Raw genomic sequence first — 23,553 nt, forward strand, 5'->3', positions numbered from 1 at the left:
TGGCACACCGAAAGAACAGGAAACCCAGAACTGTACCAGGAACATGCCATTAAAAACTTGCTTTTAAGCTTCACATAAACCTGGTGACATATCTCAATATGCATTGCGCAATTAATACACTTTCTCCCCAGAGTGCTTCATTTACATTGCTCATGTAAAAACACTACAGCTCATTTGCAGGCAGAAAAGGTGCAAAGATCACTACTGATCTCATTTACAGACAGCAGAATTTGTTGTGGCAGTAGTTATGTTGATCATTTGGAATTGTGCTGTTCAGGTTTTCTTTTGCATGAATGCTCAGTTCTCAAACTGTTTGAATATGAAGAGCCCGATCTAACAAACAGAATGTATTCCAGAAGGAATTCGCTCTCCTCAACAAAATAAATTTGTCCATATCTTCTCAGAACAACAATTTAATCTTCTTTACATAGGGTAAGCTTTAGCTTTATATATCAGAAAATAGTTTATTTCTTTCAAATGACCTGCCAAAATGTTTCCCTTTTATTCTACTTTCAGTTTTCCTTTGTTAAAGCTTTCCAGTGATAAAGCTGTGGATTATATCTGTGCATAGACACTATTGAAGACACAGTGACCTCACATTTTGACTGTACACCCATTACTTTTTAAAAATAACATTTTCTGTTCACTTCATTAAATGTACTTCCACAGACAGATAAAATGTAAAGCTACTATAAACCTGAAGTGAAAACCTAACATTGCAGCTGCCAAGGTTATGACAGAGTCATGTATTATTTCCAAGCAAGCAGGGATTTAGAATGTTTCAAGGATGCCTGCACAATCTTCTGCAACGTCTGAAATAAATTATGACTAGACTGACACTAGGCGCAGCAGAAAACTGTGATAACGCTCAGGTTACTTGTTAAATTGCTTAGATGTGAGTCTGTAAAATAATTGAACTTATTTTCCAGAGTAACTCGGAATGAAAACGAATGCATGCATGTGCTGTACTGTTTGAATGCAAGCAAATTTTACCCTAAATGCTATTCTCTATTATTAATAATTAGAGTGGCGATACAATAAACTTATTTTGTGTCTGTTAGCTGCAGTTTAAAAATATTAAAGAGTAGTGGGCATATATAATTTATTAGTATTTATATACTGAACAAAGTTGCTGTCTCATATGTAAATTTCTTCCACTAAAAATTAGTACCAAAACAAAATAAGCATACAGTACTCTAATTTAAGTAATCATGTTTCAAAACAATGTAGAGTCAAATGTAGATTGGTAACATGCACTTGACCCTTTTCCAGAAAACTGGCCAGCTTCTGCTTTTAGCTAAGTGACACAATGAAAATGTAAGGAGATCTCACTCCCTCTACATCTAGAGGGCGCTGCTTCTCTGTCCTGTTCCTGGTTTCCCTGTGCTTTACTTGTTCTTCCGCTGTGTCTTGTTGTCTGGGGCTTTATATTTCCGGGTCTCCCTATCCTCCTCGCTCGGCATTGGGATCGGTTGTCGAGAGGCTCGCCTCACCAGGTCGCCCCACGTCTGCTACCTGAGGGCTTATATCTCGTTTCGACTCCGCCCGATACCTTGAGGCCGGACTGAACCCCCGTGTCTGCTCCGTTCCTGCTGCTACGCATGGGGTCCTCCTGTCTCGCCGATCTCTCTCCACGGCTCCCATGACAGGAGTGCAGCTCATGAAGCACATAACTGGACCAAATCTAGTCTCTCCCATGCTGTGAGCATGCACTGTGCCACTCCCTTGACTGCAAATACCTCCGCCTGCTCCTCTGCCACGGTGGAGCTTTACACACAGTAGCAAACTGTGTGTGTTTATGCGCCCATCTATCCAATTACTAACCTCTTTTCCCTATTTAGTGTCATGGAGGAGCTGGAGCCTTTTCCAGCAAGTGATGGGCTCAAGGCAGGATACACTCTGGACAGGGCACTAGGGCACATCACAGGGCACACAGACGCACACCCTCACCAGGGCCAGTTTTTTTTCCCCTGAAAGTCAGTTAACCTACAGTACCCCGTATGTCTTTGGACTGCGGGACAAAACCAGGGCACCCAGGGGGAAACCTGCATAAACACGGGGAGGACATAAAGGATCCATGTAGATAGCACCCCAGGAATTGAACTCAAGGCCCACCTTAGAGTCAGCAATGCATACTGTATATTTGTATTTCATACAAATGTCCACACTTTTAAATAGTTCTCAGGTCAGGTTCTGACTGTACCTGGGCAAATTACTGGATCCCTTGACTAGTCTTGGAGATTAAATAGAAATAATGTCTGATGTAAGACACTCTAACACAAGACTGCTTTACACAAACCTAGTCTGATATACTGCGTTTCTTTAGTTCATATAGAGTAGAAAAAATGAATTTCCTGTAGTATAGGAAATTCTGGTTTATTTTGGGAAGGCAGTGGACACAAGAGACTATTCACTAAGGGAAAGATAACACTTCTTGTATTTCAGGTACAGGGTAGCTGCGTCAGCATGCGTAGGCTGCAAAGGAACAAGTAATAGGTTTATTTCATGCTGAAAAGAGAAGAAAGAAAACAACGTTTCGGCTATGGAGCCTTCTTCGAGTGTAAGTGCCCGAAGAAGGCTCCACAGCCTAAACGTTTTGTTTTCTTTCTTCTCTTTTCAGCATGGAATAAACCTAGTACTTCTTGTATTTGCTTTGCAGTTGCTTCAAGATACTATTTGGTTTGCATCACCCGCGCTGCAAGAACACAGAGTCAACTGTTACAGAGTGCTCCCAGAATGAGCAGTATGGAAGGGAAAAGCCCACAGGTGACTGGGGAATTCTGTCATCTCCTGACACATGTGTTTGATCAGCTCTAGTCACATGTTTGTGACTGTAGACTTGAGAAGACATGCGGGGAAAAGGAAAGAAAATTACTCAGTGCATTCGCAAACACAGCTTGTGTATGTTTTCCCAGAAATCAACGGAAAAAGATCAAATCAAAGATCCGCCAGATGTTACAAATTCCTGAAGCATTTTTTTTCTTTACCAAAGCATGAAGCACTAAAAGCTGTAATGTGATCTTAACATCAGTAAGACTGTCTTTATCATTTTGACTAAATTTCACTCTTCTGAAACTAGGAACTCCTTTTAAACAAGATAATTTAATAACTTAATTTATTTGTCTTAAGGTGGCAAGGTCATTTTAAGGTCATTATTGTATGTAAATTAGAGAGACGATTTAAATATTCATGTTTAGGTTGTCAGGCTCTATTGACAGGGTACAAAACCCCTCAGACTTGAGCTCTCTATTGAGCACAAAATATACTGTTTGTAAGAAGAGAAATCTATCTTTAAATTAGAATATATTTTTGCTGGTAGAGACATTGTAAAGTACTGAATAACAAAAAAATATTGGAACCTGGCATGTTTTTATTTCAAATGCAGGAACAATAATGAAGCCAGAAAAAATGAAGATTTTAAAATACTTTTGGAGAAACGATACCCAGTTTACTATTATTAGATTTTTAACTGAACAATACATATGTTCCCTTAAAAAGCAGCAGAACACCAGCTACCTAAGAAGATAAGAGAGATATTTGAAAAACAAGTTGTCTCTTTAAAAACAATGGCACAAGAACCTGATTCTGTTGTTTTTTTTTTCTTTGTGATCGTTTTTAGGTTCTGGTTGCTGGGTTTTTTTACCCACTTTTTAACAAATGTCCGGAAGGTGCTTTGCGTGCCTTCGCTCTTCCAGCGTGCTCAGACTACAGCTGATCATTCACGCTGAATCACAGCGCCGCGCTCCGCCCCGCCAGGGCCTCAGGCCCCGCCCACCCGCACACACGTCACCACTCCGTGCGGAGAACGTAGCACGCAGGCCGATGGGAAGAGGAGGTGTTTGTGTTGGTTCTTGTGGTCAAATTTGAACGTGAAATCCGATAAAGTGAGTGCTCTTCTTTTAAATTGCATTACTTCTGGTGTAGATGCAGCTTTTAAGCGTCGCTATTAAAAAAATAGCCATGCCGGGCGACAAGCTGATATTTGACGTGCTAGGGATTTTAATTGCACGGCTAGAGCATAGTCGGAGGCCTGGCTTTGTTATAAGACATAGATCCCCCCTTTAGACAATTTGAAGGCTTTAGGTTATTTCTTTTACCATTGCATGTTTCCTGTTCAGAAGACGTCTGACTAAAAACCAGTCACCGGATTGATTTATTAAATAAGCATCGCTCTGTTTCCTGCTGGAGTGGGTGACGTGCTGTTGGAGTCTCATTAAGATTGAATGTATTGTGTGGAGCCACGCTTTCACAGGGAACAATATTTTCCTATCTCGGATCTGTTTTTTTTAATTCGCGATTTTCGTGAAGTTTCCGTGTGCATAATTATGCGTTAATACACGGAGGTAGTTTTGCAAACTAGACAGAGTGCTATTCGATTTAGTTTGAACTATTTTCCCCTCGCGACAATGTACACCGTTATGATCTGTGATTAATTACAATTAGGTTATTGTGCAGAGGTAGTAATATGGTATGAACTAGATAATTGCTTCTGGTATCTTTTGATTTTCCGATTACATGATATCCCCTGAAAGTACCCAGGTAAAGAATTTCAGACCTGTCGGTGGAACAGGAAGGCTGTAGGTAGTACAGTACTTTGATCATCATCAGGAGAAGTGTTACCAAATGCAGTATTTTCTGATGTTTGAAGACCTAGAACAATCGATATTGTTACGATACACACTTGTATTTGCAGTTTGCGAAGTTGTCTTATATGTGAAAATTGAGAGTTTTAGAAAAAAAGTGCAAGTTCTTAAAATGCAGCTTGTATAAAACCAAAAGCCTATTTGTGTTAGCTAAGCATCATTTGTTTCGAAAGTTGTTGGTTGTGTGATTGTATTGTCTTATAGATGTAAGGTTTCCAAGGTTTGTTTTAAAATTATTCATATTCAAGTACCCTGCTGCGGTTCTTGCTGTGAAACGACACTTTATACAGTAGGTAAAACCTCTAACGCCTGGTTTTCTTTTTTGGCCTTGCTTTTTAAGAAATATTTCCTCCCAGTTGTTCTATTTATTTTGTATTGAATTTATAATCCGTATTGGCGACATCTTACTGTTCATGTAATATTGCATTCTAACACGAGTGAAGTGTAAAACTATTCTGAAAATATTCCTCAAGAATGAGGCAGGCGACAGTGCACATGCAGGGTTGGCTGTTGCATTGCAGTCTATACCTGTACAGAGCTCAGCATGCAGCCTCAACGGACATGTCAATCATAAGTCTTTTCTATAGCCTGTCTTACTGAGCTCAGGGCCTGGCATGCAAAAACTAACCTTTGCAAAACGCAGAAAAATGCAGAAGACATAATACAAGTCGAATTATTTTAATAAAAGTCTGTACCGTGTAATTTGATATGTCCTGCCGATGGTGGGATTCTGATGAAAGGGGTGAAGAGCCACTGTCTAGAGATTCACTCAGGGTACGAAACAGGCCTACATCAGTCGATCTGAAGTCAGCAGTAGCCAGTTCCCTCCTCACCCCTCTCTCGCTGCTTTGGAAAAGTCTTTTCACAACGTAGGCTCTCCTTGCTGGAAAAGTTACCTTGCTTGTCCAGTACTGGAAGGAGCAGAAACAAAGCCGATTTTTTAATCTCTATTTGGAGTTTTATCACAACAATTCCTTTCATTTTTACCGGAATTGCATGCTGTGTGCATGAGAAATTTTTTTTTTTGAAAGCCCTACTCTTTCTCAGTGTAAGGATGCAGTATTGTTTGAACAGTAAGAGTGCAAAATAAATTTTAGAACGGTAAGAAGGGAATATTTCTTAAAATGAAAAGCAGATATGAGCCTGGCGCTAGCTGAGAGGCTGTATGATCTCTGTGCTCTCTGATGATGTGGGCCCTCTGGCCGATGGGTTCAGGACGGCTGCTAACTGATTGAGGAAACATGGGCATTTACTTGGGAAAACATGGAAGACAGGACATTGTTTGGGGTAGAACACTTTCAAAGTCCATCTTACCACCCCACACGCAAAACTGTAAGGCAACGATGTGATGTGCAAAGGTGCACAATTCATCCATGTGCCCTTGAGCCCCTCCACTGACTGTTCTGGGGCTACCCAGGTTCAGAAGGCACGGGCCAGATAACCTCTGTACTTGACAGTCAGTTGTGTGGCTGATTTAGGTGGGGGAAAAAACAACTTTAATTATCTGTTATAGTTATGGATTTTACATTTACATGGGAGTGAGTAAGTGTGTCCCACATGTCATTGTGCGCTACAGATTACAGTCAAGTCAAGTGCATCATTTTGTTATATAACAAAAACAATAACATGGTCCTACCAGCTGTGGACTGTCTCATCTAAAGCCTTCTACCTGATGTTAAGGCAGTATGAAAGTATTTGTAATACCTAAGGTCTAGGTAATGCCTTGATAGGGGTGACTTACAATGCGATGTTGTCACAGTCTGCATACACAGGGTATGTGGTACCTTCCCTGGGTCATCTTACACGGCTTAATTTTTTAAAATTCAAAATGAACATTTTTAATTTCATACCTAATCTGCTAGCGGTATGATAAGATCTCCATTAACTGTTATGAGCCCTTGTATCCACATAGGGAGGATGGAGTTCATACTGGCTCAATGGAGGAATGGCCCATTCCTCTCTGACATCATTGCGTTGAGGGAAGTGTTCATGCTAATCAGTAGAGTATTTAAATTATATATAAAAAATAAATGGATACTCAATGTAAGTGCGTTTAAAGCTGAGACCAGAAAGCCCTTCTTCATACAAAGAATTGCGGTTGTCTGGTACAAGCTACACATCCGTGTTGTTGAAGGACATACCCTGGCTTTATTCAAGAAACTTCTGAATGAGATCCTTGAATCAATTTGCTACTAACTGCCAGACAGGCTGGATGGGCCTAATGGCATCGTCTCATTTGTAACCTTTCTTATGTTCTGATGACTAGCATTTTGTTGTATAGATATATAAGGTTTTTCATGTGACCTAAGTGACAGGTTCTTAATTGTTAAACCAGCAGGTGTTAAATAAATTCTAGACAATGCACCTTTGGTACCTGGGCACCTTTGTACCTCTTTAACAACTGAAAAGGGATAAGTTCTTATAAATGCTGAATATATTTTTTCTCTTTAATAATTGCACCTTAATGAATTCTGACTTTCTTATTGTTCACAGTGGAACGCGGTTCAAAGAGAAGACAAGTGAAGCCTTTGGCAGCTTCTCTGCTGGATGCTTTAGATTATGATAGCTCGGACGACAGTGATTTTGAAGTTGGTGATGCTTCAGGTAACTGCTATTAATGCATAACCATCCTTTTTTTACAAGCTGAAAATTACTCTTGTCACCAAGTGGGCTATTTATTTTATCTAACCTTTTTTTAATTGTCACCAGTGAAATAATCTAAGGACCTAGCCAAGTTTAATTGTCATGCATTCAAAGAAATTGCATAGATGCATCAGGCTTTAATAATATTTTGGAGTTTCTTTGGAACACTTACATTACTAACTACATTAAACAAGGTTTGATTTAGTCACTGGAGACTAGAAAAAAAACATTCATTCATAATAATTTATAAGTATGCTCGTAATTTTAAAAACTAATCTCTTGTAACTTATTTTTGGGAGGAAGACAAAGTAGAATTTTGAATGATTCGGCTTTAATTCATGTTGTGCTCCATTTGGGCTTTTATGACACAAGGATGATAGCTATGCCTTTAGGGAAGGTTTGTTTTGCTTTATGTGCCTCTGGTGGTAATTTTATAGTTTATTTTTAAGACATTATTAAAATACTTGTGTAATTTAAAAAATTTAACATCTTTTAGCTTCTTAATCAAAACTGAGTTCAGTTGTAGAATTTATTGTATGCTCTGATGGGAGATGTATCAACTTAAGCCTTAACCTAGGTGTATATAATTAATCTAAAATTGAACAATATTAATGTAATAGGAGGTAAGAAGAGCAAGACTACCCAACACTTTCACAAACAGATATTGAGTTATTTTTTTTCTAAGAATCTTGAAGAGCATTAGTGTCAGAATTTGTAGACTTGCAGCACACATGTACATATTAATTATAATTAATCTAAGTGATGTTTTGCTTTCTGTTAAAATAGCAGAACTGTGAACAATATGCAGCATTTTAAGTAGATTTCCACTAAGCAGTATGCTGCACAAAATGTTTTTTTCTTCCTCCTCCTATCTGAATTAGAGCCATAATCCTTCCTTTTTTATCACAGTGAGTTCTTTTAGGTATTTCTTCATAACCTTAGCAACAGTGAATTATAATGGATACATTTCTTTATTTTTATTTCTTTTTAGTTCATTTGTATATATTGTAATACAGAATGCACTGGTATAACTATGTACTGATTTAATTAGGTATTGATAATGGAATTCTTTTTTTTCAGTCTATTGCTTTCTGAATAACAATGCAGTAGAAATTGGAATGGAAATGGTATTGATTTTTTTTTTTCAGAATAGGAAGTATAGATACCTCAATCATATATTGATTGAAAGGCAACCGAATGGCAAAATAAATATTAAAAGGCTGTGCAAGATAATCCTATTTTTTTTCCTTGTTTGATCAGGATTAATCAGATTGTTCCAAGTGCGGTTAACAAGGAAGCAAATGATTTTTGTGCTGTGTCTTGATGAAGTGTGACAAGTGCAGCTCTCTCTGGCCCTGCTGGGGCTCGATCCCAGCCGCTGATGGGATCTGAGCATGCACAGCGCCCCTTGCTGGACAGTGGGTAACACCACAACGACAAAAGACAGACTCCTCTGCAGTGGTGGAGTTTATACTGTCTAGGTTTCAGAAGAGGGTGGTGTCACTCCTGTAACTTGTGCAGCGCGCTGAGCCCTTTCACAAGGGTGATGCCATCAGAGGGCTCTCGAACCCTGGACTTTTCTTTGACATTGTGGTTGGGATGGTTGTAATCTTAAACAATGTTATGATTGTTCTTTCTAACCCCTTTTAGAAGGGAAAATTGAGTACACTGATTAATAATCACTCTTTCAGTTTGAATAGCTTTACCATGCGCACAAATAATAAATAACCATCTCAGTGTAACTGTACCACAAAACCATATCCAGCTTCCTTACTTCATAATATACTCATCTGCACTAATATGTACTACTCTGTAAGTTTCACAAGAAACTCACACAGTTCCACAAATCAAAATACGGTAACAATCATCTAGTGTTTGTTTCCAGTGAATTCTTAAAAAGTTGTTTTATACATACATTTTATACATACAGTTGTTTCGTACATCAGTGCAAAGGGACCTTTCATTTGAGTGCCAGTAGTACCTCTATTCAAATTGGGTTCTTTGGTTCAGCTGCAGTGGTGAAGGAGATGAGAACATGTCAGATTCTTTGGGGCTTGTTATTCATATTCTGAGTCTGCATTCTTACCAGACTTGCCTAAAGACTTGCAGAGGAGAGCAGAAGTAGACTTTGCATTCCGATGGGACAGGAGTGGGAATGGTTTTCCTCACCTTTCCACTGTGACTTTATTGACCAGGCAACAGATGGAGACATGCTGAGCCGAAGAATCTCCTTCACAGTCACAAAATCTCTGTAACCTCTGTGGCTGTGGGTTTCTGCTTGAAAACAGGCAAATATCTGATAATGAGATTTAAGAACTCCTGCTAATCCACGGCTCTCCTGAGTATCACTTGCAGTAAAGTAGCAAGACGAGGCCTTTACATCTGGGAAGGAAGGAAATGTCAGCATACTACTTTGGGAAATATTTTACTGCTGTTTTTGTTATTGCAACATTGCAGGATCCAAACTTTTTTTTCCTAACACTGTAAAGCTGTGTGTTTCATAAAAGAACGTATCTGGCTTTTGAAAGAGGAGTAGATGCGTAGAAGTCCATATATCTTTGATCTTTCTTGTTATGAAATGAAACCATTTTCTTCTTCATTTTTCCTTAGAGATATAGCAAAAGCAAATTTCTGTGGTCCGTCATTTGTTTTTGGTATCAGCTGTGCAGCCTGTGAATTGTTTTTAAAGATGTATTGTGCTAAATCTGAATCCTGCTTGGATGAGTATCTATAGAGAAGGCAGCAGTTGGACTGAAGCACAGCCCGTTGGTTCACAGTTGATCATTATTACATCGACAGGGTCCGAAGGAAGTGCGAATGGGAGTGACGATGATGGATCGAAGGAGAGCGCTGCCGGGTCGGAAAGCGACTCTGAAGCCAACGCTTCAGAGGACGAAGAGCCAGCTGGCGCGGACGAAGCTGGAGAGCCGGTTTCCGAAGAAAGCCCCAACGAAGAAAAACCGAAGGGACAGTCTGTCGAAGCCGGAGAGAAAGACGAGGGGGCCACCAGCGACGAAAAGCAAGCCGAGAGAAGCCCCGAGACGGACCCTGGCGCCAGCGCCAACCCTGGTGCCAGCGGGAGCGCGGAAGAGTCGGCCTCGGAGCCCAAGAAGTGGAATTTGCGTCGCAATCGCCCCATGTTGGACTTCACCACCATGGAGGACCTGAATGAGATGGACGACTACGACAGCGAAGACGACAATGACTGGCGGCCCACAGCCGGCAAGAGAAAGGGCAGATCCGCAGCGCAGAAAGGGGGCAGCGAAGAGGAAGACGATGGCAGCGGGAGCGACGAAGATGAGGATAACGACGACGAGAACGAAGACGACAGCAGCAGTGGAAGCGAAGATGAAAATCCTAAGAAAACCAAAGGCCCCAAAACCCACAGTGCAGATGATGAAGAGCTGACCAATGACAGCTTGAGCTTGTCACATGGAAAAAACACAGAGGTAACAGACCTTGGTCTGTCTGTGATGATGGGCAGCAGTGTGGCGCAGTGGGTAAGATTTTGGATTCATAACCAGCAGGTTGTGGGTTCAAATCCCAGGTGAGAGGCTGCTGAAGCTTCTTTAAGCAAACACCCTGCTTTATAAACGGCTGCAAATTTGTCACTGTGGATAAGCAAAAGTGACACAAATATCCTTAAAAACATTACTAGTACAACGGCTATTTGTTGAGCTCCTAAAAACGTTTTTTAGTTATTTTCTAGATGTTCACCATAATCTGTTCCAAATGGTTTTATTGTAATTGATAAAAATACTCAGATGGCAAAAAATTTGCTCTTTTGCCCTTTTAAAGCCTTTTATATTAAATCTGCTTAACATGCCTTGATAATTGTTGCATCTCATTGGTGTATGGAGTACAGAATAGAATCTGGATTGGCAGAGTACAAGGAAAAACATATTTAGATATGAAATGGAAAGACATAAAAATGCTGAAAACAAACAATCAGCACAGACTAATTAGAAATATTGTTTTTCTTTTTGTTTTGTTTTTTCCCATGCAAGAAGTAATTAGGCTGGTACTCCAGGCTGTTTTTTAACAAATGTTTCTTTTTCCTCAAAATTGTAGGATTCCTTGCTGCTTGACAAAAGCCAGAACTGGAGCTCACAGAAGATGGATCATATTCTGATCTGCTGCGTTTGTTTAGGCGATAACAGTGAAGACGCTGATGAAATTATACAGTGTGACAACTGTGGAGTGACAGTGCATGAAGGTAACTATATCTGTGTTTGCTCTTCTTTTTCTTGGATTGATAAAGAAGTATTCAATTACTTGGCAGGACTAAAACAAAACTTCCTGAATTAAAGTGATTTGTCCAAGCACTTGTTTTGGTTGCATAAAGAAAACGCTGAACATCTAAAAGTACCTCTTGGATTAAGAACAATTGCTGACCAGTCTGTCATATTCAAATAAAGGTTGCAGAAAATGTACCAAAACAGTGAAGCTCTCATTGCAAAATGAGTGAACTATGTAAGGAGCTTAGTTTCTGCTGTACTTTTGTGCATTGTTACATGACAAATATTTTAGTTTTCCATTTTCTTGTACTTTGACATTTTTTATTATGATTCTGCTCGAGAGAAAGATTTGAATGTCACCCTCCAGAAGACCTCTTAATCATGTTTACTTGAATATTTTACCTAAAGTTAATATATTTGTCACAAATGTTATTTATAGTGGTAATTGTAATGGTCCTTAGTGGCACTCATCATGTTACAGAAGTTAGATCAACCCCTTGAAACCTAGATGGAGTAGAATTTCCCCTCAGCAGGAGGCCAAATTTTGTGGCACAGCGCAGTTTGCCTCTGTCTAATAAGTGGTGCTGAGTCTGTCTGAACCCACGTAATCAAGCCCCATTGGGAATAGCTATAGCTGCTGTTTTTTCAGGGGTCATTACTGCTGTTTCTTAACTGATGCGCTAGTACCAACTGCGTTATTCCTGATTTGTTCTAAAGTTAGTAAGAAAATCATGCCCCCATGTCTGTTTTGATTATTAACCTGTTTAAACAAAAGCTGTTTTCTAAGGACATTAAATTATCTCCAGCTTCATGCAGTCTTCATTGGCTAGATATGTAATTCTGCTTTTGAAACTTAGTTTAACACTAAGTGTTTAACTAAATCTGTTATGTTAACCTTGACTATCCTATAAATAACTGTCTTTTTTAGAGATGAGATGATAAATGTGCAAGTTTCTATTATAAATTTGAGCTGAAATATTTCACTGTAAGTAGCTGAGGTGTGTGACACATCTATTTTCTTAGTATCGTGTTTTTGTAATTCAAAAAGTGGGAATCAGGACAGAAGCAGAAAATTGAACATATTTTTGTATTATGTTTTTGAACTATGTTTATAAAACATTTAACCGAGAGAAATCCACATGGAGTATAACTAATAAGTTTTGAAACTCTCAGTTTGCCTGGTACAAAGGTTGACATTGTGAAGAAAAAAATGAATTGATTAAAAAAGACTAGAAGAAAAAATAATACACTCTTTAAGTGGTGCAAGTAATAGACTTGGTAGCTGCCCTTGAGAACTAAATCACAAAATGAAATGGTTAAAAACTAGAGCATACAAGGGAGATTTAAGATAGCTTGAAAAATCTGATATGAGCAGGAAGATCGTTCCACGGCCTGGCAGCTACAGAACAGAAAGTCACAGAGTGTCCGAAGCCTGGTTTTGGGAATGGGAAGAAGACTAGACTCCAAAGAGCGCAAATTACATGTACAGAGATTTACCAGTTCACAGCTTTGTTGTAGTAACTAGTTACTGTAGTAGATAATGATTAAATTAGGAATATGCCTGCTAGACTTTAGTTTATTGTATGAAGGCATGGAGATGGGTCAAAATGACATAGATTATAAGTAGTGACTAGTATATAAGTAGCGATAGGTAGTGTATAAAATTAAGTAACATTTACATTTTCTTAACAGAGGGTTTAGGCTAGGGATGAATGCGATGTGATGTGATGTAATTAGTGGTGTACCGCAGGGATCTATACTAGGACCACTGTCTTCCTAAATTATATCAACGATCTAGACTATGAAATAGTTAAACTAGTCAAGTTCTCAGATGCTAACAAATGAGGAAGATTATCAAACACTGTAGAAGCACTGAATAAAATTCAAAAAGTTCATGAAACATGTGGGAGAAGACTTTTAATATAGACAAGTACAGAGTATTACATGCAGGTGGAAAACAACAAAGTATAGGGAAAAATGAGAAACGCTGAGCCTGGAGAGGTGTTTGACAACTCATTTACATCTTCTAGACAGTGTTAAGAAACAATTAAAAAGGCCAACAATGCCAATATATATGTTTAAAAGCATATAATTAAGTCCAGTAATGTTATGTAATGTGTTAATATTGTGTACATTTTTGGTCACCATGTTATATAAAGGACATTGCTGCTCTAGAATCTGCCTAGAGAAGAGAAATCAGATGCATTTTGGAGCTTAAGGGAATAACTTAAATTGACAGACTGAAGGAACTAAGCCTTTTTAGTCTTGAACACAGAAAACTACAAGACAACATGATAACATGGTACAAGGAGTCAAAATCCTCAAAGGTACTGACAAAGTTATTCCAGTGGATTACTTCAGAATAAGCAGTAATTGGAGGGCACGAGTGGGAAACTATGTGGACGTGTATTTAAATATATCAACAGGAGAAGGGAATATGATTTCTTTCAAAAAATGGCTGGATGAGATTCTTGGATTAATTAACTACCAAATGAGGTTGATGAACCAAATGGTTTCCTCTCATTTGTAACTGTCTTATGTTCTGAAGCTTAGTTGGCAGGAAGTTACGAGCTTCAGCAGGAGAAAAATTTAATTCTTGGTAGAGGCAGCGAAACACTAAGTCTGTTTAAAGCACATGCTCTTAAGCAGTCTTCAGAAACATTTATATAATTTCTAGTATGAGTAATAGCTGGACTCCATTTTCTTGGACAGCATAGTTCACAGACACATAGCTACAGTCATATATTACCTTTTCATATGTGTGTCCTTCAGCTTAGTAAGGAGCACCATTCACAATTTTTTATTGTCTTAAAATGTTAGTGCAAGATCTGATTCAGTTCTCTGAAGTTGTCAGGAGAGTCGGGATCTGAACTATTTGTTGGTTTTGCTTTTTTCTCAGAGGTTTTGTGTTGAGGTCTATTTTTGTCTTACTCATTTTCTTACTTCTTACTTTCTTAAATCCCGAAGTGTCATATCAAGAGTGCTTTTTAATATTTTAAGGACATCATTTTCCTTTCCATGTTGCGCAGAAAAAAAACATGGAAAGCAAGGTTGGTACAGTTTAAGTGAGCAAATATATATACGATGTGAAAGTGTATAAGGCTTTCTGTTCTTAAGAATTACAAAGATAGCAAACCGTCAGTTTGACTTGAGTTTGAATGTATTGAATAAGGTGACTGTAAGAGTCTGCTCTTACAAAAGTTTAAGCTTACATACTTCTGTAAGCATTTGAATCCTTACAAAGTACATGCTTATTAAAGCAGGCTTTTACTCCCTACTCCAGACATCCAAGGGAGTTGAATTCTCCCTGCTGACTTTAAAAATGGGAGCTGAGTGCCGTTTTGGAGAATTTAAGATCTAATTATTATATTTTAAAATAATCCTCTTACAGGCCATTAAGGATTGAAATAGCTACAGAGTACCTTGACCTGTATGTGTTTCAATTAAATTATTTAAGAGGAAAAACTGTTTTATTGCCTCTTGCTTAGCTGAGACATTCAAATTGTATATATATAAATTGTATATATATATATCTGTCAATTTCTGGTACACTGCTCGGTTATGTACATTAATTCTTTTCATTAAAAAGGAGAGAGAAATGTTTGACTAACCTTCTCCATTCTATGCTGGCCAGAGATTAACAGAGAAGGGGATGCCTAGTTGAATTATCGTTGACAAAGTGCCAAGTGTGTATGATACTTTCTGACATGACATACTTCATTGTATTGCTACACTAAATCAGAGTGTAACCTTGAAACAGCAAGTGGCTTTGATGTACCAAAACAGCTTTGCAATGTCAGCCTTCTGAGTGACATAGAGAATGCTAAAGCCACTCGATTACTCTGGTTTTACTATTATACAAGATAGGACCGTCTCAAGGAATGTGGTTAGCTTCTAGCTTATTTTCTATTTTTCTTTTCAGTATTAATCCTTTTCAAATATTTTCAATTTGTTAGGGGTAGGTAGCACTATATGAAAATGGGATTTGAAGGTGGAAGGCCGTTTTTTATCATTTTAAAAGTTACCATCTACAGTATTTGTTTTTCTTGACTGTCAGGCCTACCTCTCATCAGGTGGCTCATGAGGCCTAAGCACGTTGAAAAATCACCATGCAAGGAGAGTTTTTCTAACAAACCTATGCAGTATACAGTAAAGAAAAACTACTGCCAGTCCCTTTACATGCCATCCTATTCTAAATTAACCCCATGTGACAATGTGACACTCAGCCCCCCCACCCCCTTCACCAATTATCTAATTAATCAATAATGCACCACATATGATTCTGTTTACCAATAACAAGAGGCCTAAATGACCTCTAGTTGCAGGCAAATCCTGGCTTAATCACTGCTGGCCTGGAACATTGACATGGAAATATCATGCTTTGAGTCTAGGCCATTTGGTGTTCTCTTAGCGTCACAGTTTTCCCTTGGTGTTGGTATACTAATGGAAAAGAAGATAAGATAAGATCACTTCATTGGCCATATACAATTTCTTGCATTAGGAATATGTCTTTTCGCATACCCCAGCTTGCTCTCCATGAGACACACAGACACACAGACTGGGAGAGAGAAGCTTGGGGTTAAGGACTTTGCTCAGGGGCCCAACGGAGTAGGATTCCTCTTCCGGCTGCAGGATTTGAACCGGCAACCTTCTAGCCACAGGCACAGATCCTTAGCCACAGGGCCATCTTGCTTTCCAGCCTGTTCCTTTCTAGCATTCAGTTCAAAAGAGGTAATAAATAGCCTATATGTTCAGCAAATGACTGTTTAACATAATTAATAGTGTAATTACTGTTTATGGGTTGATTATTGCTTGTTTTTCTTATTTAACACATGGTCAATAACTGATTGGACAGATGCAATGGACATGTTAATAACTGGTGTACACACATCTACTATGTTTGAAAGATAAATACATGGTAATGGAATAAACAGTTCAGGAAAGCTTCAAGTAGAAGCCTTTTTTTCTATTGAAGTCATGCAGTAAAGTCGGTGGAGTATAGGCAGTATGAGTTTAGTCAAGTAATGTACAGTTGATATGGAATGTGAGAACCTGACATACACTCAAGCCGTAGAAAGAAATTATTGTAAATTCATGCAAAGAGTCATTTATCAGAATGGTCATGTCTAGTAATATAAACTATGTGGAGCACTATGTAAACCAGGAATGACTTTGTTGTTGTAGATTTTGTCAAGCATATTAATATGAGCTACTGTGTAAAAAAAAGCAAACACATAATGCAATAAATAGACTCCATTAATTTAAATAATCAGCTTAATATGTGGTTCACTGCAATGGAAAATTTCACCTCAAGTTCAAGAACATTAAATGCAGAACATTTTTCCCGTTAACTAACTAAGCACATTTATTATAGCATTTAATTCACCCACTTGATAATGTGGGTCTCTGCTCAGGCAAAGTTACTGAACTCATAAAACAAGAAAAGAACAACTTCTTGTCCTTCATCTGCCTTACAAAAACTGAGAATTACCCCAAGTGTCTGTGTAAGCAGGTAGAGTATATTGTGCCAGCTACCCCCCAACCGAACAAGCAGCTGTTGCTCAACTTGCAATGATCCTGCCAGTAGCAAGACAATCAGAGAAGTGAATTGCACTACGCTGTCCCAGTGAAAACTCGAATGATAGAGCAGAACAGCTGATTTCACTGGGAAAGCTGAAAGAATTGTGTATTGCACACACTGTACTTTGTACATGTGAAGTGAAGGCTTCACTCTTCCCTGTTTGTAACCATTTCTACCAATGTATGTTTCACTCTTATCAGTCCTACAGGGCAAGGGTATTTACATTTTTAAAAGTAAAGACAATATTCTGATTGCGGCTGAAAAGCGAGACTAGGGTCTAGATTTTGCACAGCTCTTTCAGTTTGTATTGCCGCTGACCAGGTGTTTAGGAGCTGGTGGTTGCGACCCCCAAGAGGCTCCTGGGCTCTATGAGAAACCGTGTTGGATGCTGCTTCCTGCCTTGCTCTTGTTCCTCTGGCAGGTTGCTTGGCTCTTTCTGGCAGTCCTTGTAGCAGAACGTGATGAATGGAGGTGGCCATGAATGTGCTAATGTGTAGTGCTTTACTTTTGATGTTCAGGATGTTTTTTTTTGCAAGGTTCGGTAGATTTTTTTAGGTCTCAATCATATTTTTCTTTCCTGTTTTGCATCATGACACCCAAGTGTCCCTTAATGTTACTGTGAAACTCATGTCTTCAGGATGATTTTGATTGACTGTTTAGGGTCATTCCAGGCAAAAAAGATTTTGCCAGGGCCATCTCAGGTTTTGCAGACACCTTTAGGTTATCTTTGATGTTTGTTATAAATGGGTGAATATACTGTACATCTTTTACATTTTAAAAATATTCATTTGAATTGTTTGAAAAGATCATCAATACTTGTAACTTCAAGAAAGATTCACAGTTGAAACAATTTCTAGGACATTGAAATTTTCATAATGGAAACACATTTCTACATGTTTAAGCAGCAATATTAATGCTATGACCCTTTCAAAATACATACCAGGAATGTTACTAGATATTTGAGAGCTGTCTCAGCAATGCTGGTTCTAATTCTCCCATCAACTTAAAACAAAATGCCCATCACTTGGTATATGTTTGTACAACACTCTACAGTATCGAGCTAATGATGATTTGATGCAATGACAAAGACAGAATTTAAGCAGCTACTGGTGATACCTCCTCTTATCAACCTCTTAGACAACCATAGCTGTTTAGCTGGTATTGTTTGCAATCTTGCCCTTCCAAAATACCATCTTGGAGAGTGTGTCATATGCAAGTACAATCTAAAAGATTCACCCAAGCAGTTTGAACCCACATATGATTGATTGATATTGCCTACAAGCAGTAGGCATCAACTGACAGATCAATATTTCAGATTATCGGTCAAGAGTGCTGATGGATTTTTGATATAGTCTCATGAAAGTCTTTCAACTCTTCAGATGGACGATTATATTTTGCAAGCAAAATAATCCTTTAAATTGTTGAATGTGTTGTCCTTGGTGATTTTTATGAGAAGTGCCCCAGTGCTCTTCAGGATGCTGCACAAGGTTGTCATTGGGGAAAAAAGCACCAAGTGAATGATGATAGCAGTCTTAAGTCTGTCAGTGTCATTGTGATGTCAGACTGCAAGCAACATAACAGCATGGCAGAGCACCTCGTTCTAAAGGTCCTATGTAGTCATGTTGCAGAACCACGATATACGATCTTTGTCAGTTTGTGTGTGTATGTGGAAGGTTTTGGAGTCCAGACACAGTGGCATTCCTTGGCTGCTCCTCACACTGGTGAGGTTGAGGGAACTAGAGACAGAGCTGCTGTAAAAGCAAGTCTTCAGTGTAGATACAGTGACCACATCATGCCATCAAGACAACTGCTCTATTCACTTTAAGAAAACAAAAACTTTACCTGGTTTGACATCCGTGTGCTCCACAGTGAAAAGAATGGGAAGATAAAGCTTAGGAACGAGCTGAGGGGGGCAAATGCAATCCCAGCCAATTACGCCACACTAAACACATAATTTTGAGTGTCAAAAATCAAGTGCTTAGTGAAGGCATGTTCACATATCTTAGATTTCACTTTTTTGGTGGCTGCTGTCGTTTCGGGGAAAAAAAACAGCTTTTGAAGACATTGGGGACATTGTCGCTGTAGGTACGGATGGCCAATGGTGATTTGGCTCTGTGCTAAAGGTTTTCCATAACACACCTAAAAAAGGAAATAAGCTTCTTCCCACTTGCTCACTCAGTCCTCATATCCTAGAATTGATGACATTGTAATATTTGGGCACCAAATTGTAACGGTTGCAGATGTACCGTTTGTCAGAATATGACGTAGGCGAAGCCTCATACGTTCAGTTCCTTCAAACGACACCAAATCTGATATGTGTTCTTAGAGACTCCAATAGAGCACCAGATGGGTAGCATCCCTTTTGCCTTAAATTTTTTTTTTTCCAAGGGGAATTATTGTTAGTGTGCTCAGAATCCTATTCAATTTGTTACATTTCCTTAAATGTCCCCACACACACCTTTCATCATATAATTGGTCATAGCTCTTAAACTAGAAGAGGGTCCTTTATAATTCTTCACTCCTAACAAGCCTCGAAAACAGTCTTCAGAGGCATGCATAGACCTTTCAATTGAAGTGACACAAAACGTTGTGTCCGTAATGTGTGGAGCTGAAGTTACGGTGTCTTCAAGGGAAGGCCGGGAATGGCCGTATCTCAGAATTATTGGAGATATTATTGTGAACATTCGCCTAAAATTCTGCCTCCACAGGACAAATGCTTACAATGAATTTCTGGAGCTTTTCAGGTGGTCATGCCAAAGTCAAGTTGGTTTCACAGAGAATAACTTACTTATTCAATTAAAAAAATAGCTCTAACAACTTCACAGATTATTGAAAAGAAATAATTATGATCTACATCATTTAACTTTGAATTGCTATCATCCCGTTTTCTTAACTAAATCTTCTTAGTGACTGCTCCATAGTTCTGTCAAGCATTTTAAAACCGGAAGCAATATTGTGAAGACTATGCAAATTTATGATGGTCTCCCTTTTACCTTTTATCACTCTGCTAGTCATATTTTTTGTCACTGGAAGCCACTTCAACTTCCTACCTGATAGGTGCCAGTTTTGTGTAGCTGTCTGGCTTGCACTTAATTTTGCAGAGCCGTGAAATTTCATATAGTCACTGAAGAGGCTCGGGGCTGTATTTAATGCCATGACTTTGTTGCGTGAGTTATGAGATGTCAGATTCAAGCTGCCACTTAACATCGCTCGCTGAGCTACAACAGATTGTTTTTGCAGCAGGGTTAGAATGGTGGTATATTCATGGAGATGATAAATCTCCAATTTTATAATCTTTGTTAGATGCACTGGCTGAGGTAGAATGACTTCTGTGTGGAATTCTTTTAGCCTTAAGCTTGTTAAAAAAATCAATAGCTAGTGCAAATGTCATTTTTAGCAACAGAGGATGGGTCATTCTTTCATTTCCAGGAATGACTTAGTTCTATTGAAGGGAGATAAATGAGGTTTTGTGGTACAGTACTGCTTGGTCAGCAGAGATGTCCTCTAAGCTTTATTTTTTGGAATCTGTTTTGTGACCTGACAACCGGAGCTTATATAAGTAGTATTTAAAATGTGATGTAGAAACTCTATGGACTAATTGCTGTAACACTAGCAATTTGAGAAGCATTCCCATTTAACCTGCTTGTACCGTTTGTACATATTGTTGTTTATCAGATTTTTTACACACCTTAAACTGGGTTGGTTTGGAAGAATAGGAGTGTTGGAGAATAATGGATTGTTATTTTGCAAATGACAACAACGTATTACCTGTGTTGTTGTCATTTACAAAATAACAATCCATTATTCTCCAACACTCCTATTCTTCCAAACCAACCCAGTTTAAGGTGCTGTTCCCTCCCTGGCCAGCCCACAGAGACCCCTAAGAGTCCCTATGAATTATCTTCATCTGCAAGAAATAAGTCCATATACCAGATAACGCTGCTCACCAGCAGTTTGTATGAGAGTTTCAGTAGGTTCTCTTTGAAGAATGGTGCCGTATCCCTCCTGCAGAATTCTAGATGCTGGTAGACTCTCTGCCACAGCTCATACAGGTCATAGTGGCCCCCACGTGGCCGTCCAGCACTCTGCTATGACTTTACGTTCGGGTTTCATCCATAAATGTCTTTGGGGGTCAAGGAGTAATGGACAGTGGCTTGTAAATGTATTGGGACAGCTAACCGTAAATTTGGATTTTCACCATGAACTATAATAATCATTTATTGTGGAAAAAACCATGACTGCCAAGTACAAATCCTAATTTTTTAAAGTGTTATATATCAGTGTATAAGTCTATGTATATATCTCAGTCCATGACACCCAGACATCAGTCATTGATTCTAGAATATGGAATTTATAGTGTTGAAGCAGAAAATCTCTTATTGTAGGGATAAAATACCAAGTACTAAGGTTTATAACTAATGAAAATGGTCTAGCGAAATCATAGAATAGCTTAGGTAAAGCAATGCCTCATAATTAGCTCCTAATAAGCATTAGATTCTCCTAACAGTGATAGGAATAAACAGTCTGCGGAGTGAATAAGCAGCTGCTCTAAAAGTACCTTCTGGCAGATGGAACCTGTTAATTGTATGGAAAGTAAATGGTGTTACGTTAAGAAAAGCCTAGTTCACTTCTAATGTAGCCGAGGAATAGTGTATAAAAGAAAGATATGCTTAGGAAATCCCATTGGGTAAAAGCTACCCAGCCATGTTGTTGAAGGTAATACCCTGACTTCCAGAAGAAGTGTCTGGAAAGATCTTTGGGTGCATCTAGCAGCCTCATGAGCTAGATTGGCTTAATAGCCTCCTCCTATTTGAGAGCTTTCTTATGTTCTTGTTTGATCAACGTTTTGTGGGAAGAGTGTATCTTTAAGCTATCTACAGCATTTGAAAGGGTAGATTGCAGAATTTTATCTTAAGGCAAAGAGTCTTGAAGTCTTCTTATCAGGATGGTGTACAGCTATGGTGAAGAGAACATCAGAACGTTTGGTGGAATGACGTGTTATTCCACTTTGGTACAGTATCTGGCATCTGTGTGTTTTATTTGAGATGATTTGTTCCCTTAGTGTCTCTAGAATACTGAGATTAAGCATGCAGAGAAAATATGATATGATGTGATATGACTTTTTTCTATAAATGTAAACTTATATACAGTACAACTCGTTGGTAAAGCTAAATTTGTGTTGCCTTCCAGCTTCAGGAGATATTAGGACATGATCGCTTGTATTTTGTAGACTTGTTTCTTCTACTGCAAGAAATATTTGCTTTGGAAAAATTAATTTCACCGTTCCTTCTGTATGACACTTTTAATTATACCCAATATTGCTTTATTATTAATACTGTAACTACTAAAGGTCCTTTTGCAGGGGTTACACTGATACGTTGCCTCCTGTACTGAGCGGTGAGTTTCTGGATTCATGGCCATTATTCCACGCAGAAGTGCTCTGGATCCTTCAGATCCTTTAATTTATACCTGTGAACTGTCCTCTTGAGTTCAAACTGTGGATTTTGATAGGTCTGAGGTCTGTATGTGGACTGTTGAGAATATTTGTTTACATTGCCCAAGCAGGAAAATACCAAAAGATGCAATTGAATAAAGGGCCTGTACTCGTTTAGATGGTTGACCCATCTGTAACTACAGGGCTTAAATTTGACAGCAAAATGTATGGCACTGGATGTTTACTTTTGCTGACCAGAAAATGAGGCACAACACAAGCTGCCTTTTTGTTATTCTTTTGCTTTGCACTTTTATTATATGGACTGCTACAGGTAGAGATTTTTCATGTCCTTCAAACAATTCTGATAACACATTATATATTTGGTCCTTTTGTTCTTTTTAATTTGTAGCCACATTGTACTACCAAATAAAATGGTCGTGAGATTATCAATAGCTATATAGTCTGCTTATAGACCGCTTGCTTATTCATGTTTGTTGCAGGAATTGTCTAATTGAGATGATTACCGTACTGATTACCGTACTGAGATGGGGTGAGTATGTGGTTTAAAAAGAAGCTGTATCTTGGTGCTGGAGGATTTACAGTAAATACACTACAGAATTAGTTAAGAAAATCGCTAGTTATGACAAAAACCCATCCATGATCAGGTCCACAAGCAAATATAAGTCTGAATATCTGACAGTTTGCTGCCTCTCGGTGTATAACATCCACTGCAGTTATTGCTCAATGCTGACAGGCAGTAAACAATTTCATTAACTGCCCTGGATGTTTGAGTTTGCGCTGATATTTGGAACATGCATGTATATGGAGAATGCCTGATGCTTTCCAGTGTTAGCTGTTCTCTGAATGATGCTCATTGTGATAATAAAAGGGTTTAGGACAGGCCATCCTGGATGCTTATACTGATCTTTATGTCTTCGATAGAGGAAGCCTCTAATGTATGGGAGCTGAAACCTAAGACCCATCATTTGATGATTTGCAGCAGCTGTTGTTCCC

The 23,553-nt window shown here is 38.7% G+C and overlaps 1 protein-coding gene across 2 annotated transcripts in view; it reads left to right on the plus strand.

Moving 5' to 3' along the window:
- The first annotated feature begins 3,788 nt into the window (after positions 1–3,788).
- Positions 3,789–23,553, plus strand: part of phf14 (PHD finger protein 14) — a 116,654-nt gene continuing 96,889 nt past the window's right edge. For both annotated transcript variants that reach the window (XM_088928998.1, XM_088928997.1), the window contains exons 1-4: positions 3,789–3,884; positions 7,137–7,247; positions 10,086–10,735; positions 11,358–11,502. In XM_088928998.1, coding sequence (XP_088785124.1) covers position 3,884; positions 7,137–7,247; positions 10,086–10,735; positions 11,358–11,502 — 907 coding nt within the window. In that variant the 5' untranslated portion in view covers positions 3,789–3,883. The remainder of the gene's footprint in view (positions 3,885–7,136; positions 7,248–10,085; positions 10,736–11,357; positions 11,503–23,553) is intronic.

This window comes from Atractosteus spatula, chromosome 12, assembly GCF_055471065.1.
Source record: "Atractosteus spatula isolate fAtrSpa1 chromosome 12, fAtrSpa1.hap1, whole genome shotgun sequence".
NCBI classification, from domain to species: domain Eukaryota; kingdom Metazoa; phylum Chordata; class Actinopteri; order Semionotiformes; family Lepisosteidae; genus Atractosteus; species Atractosteus spatula.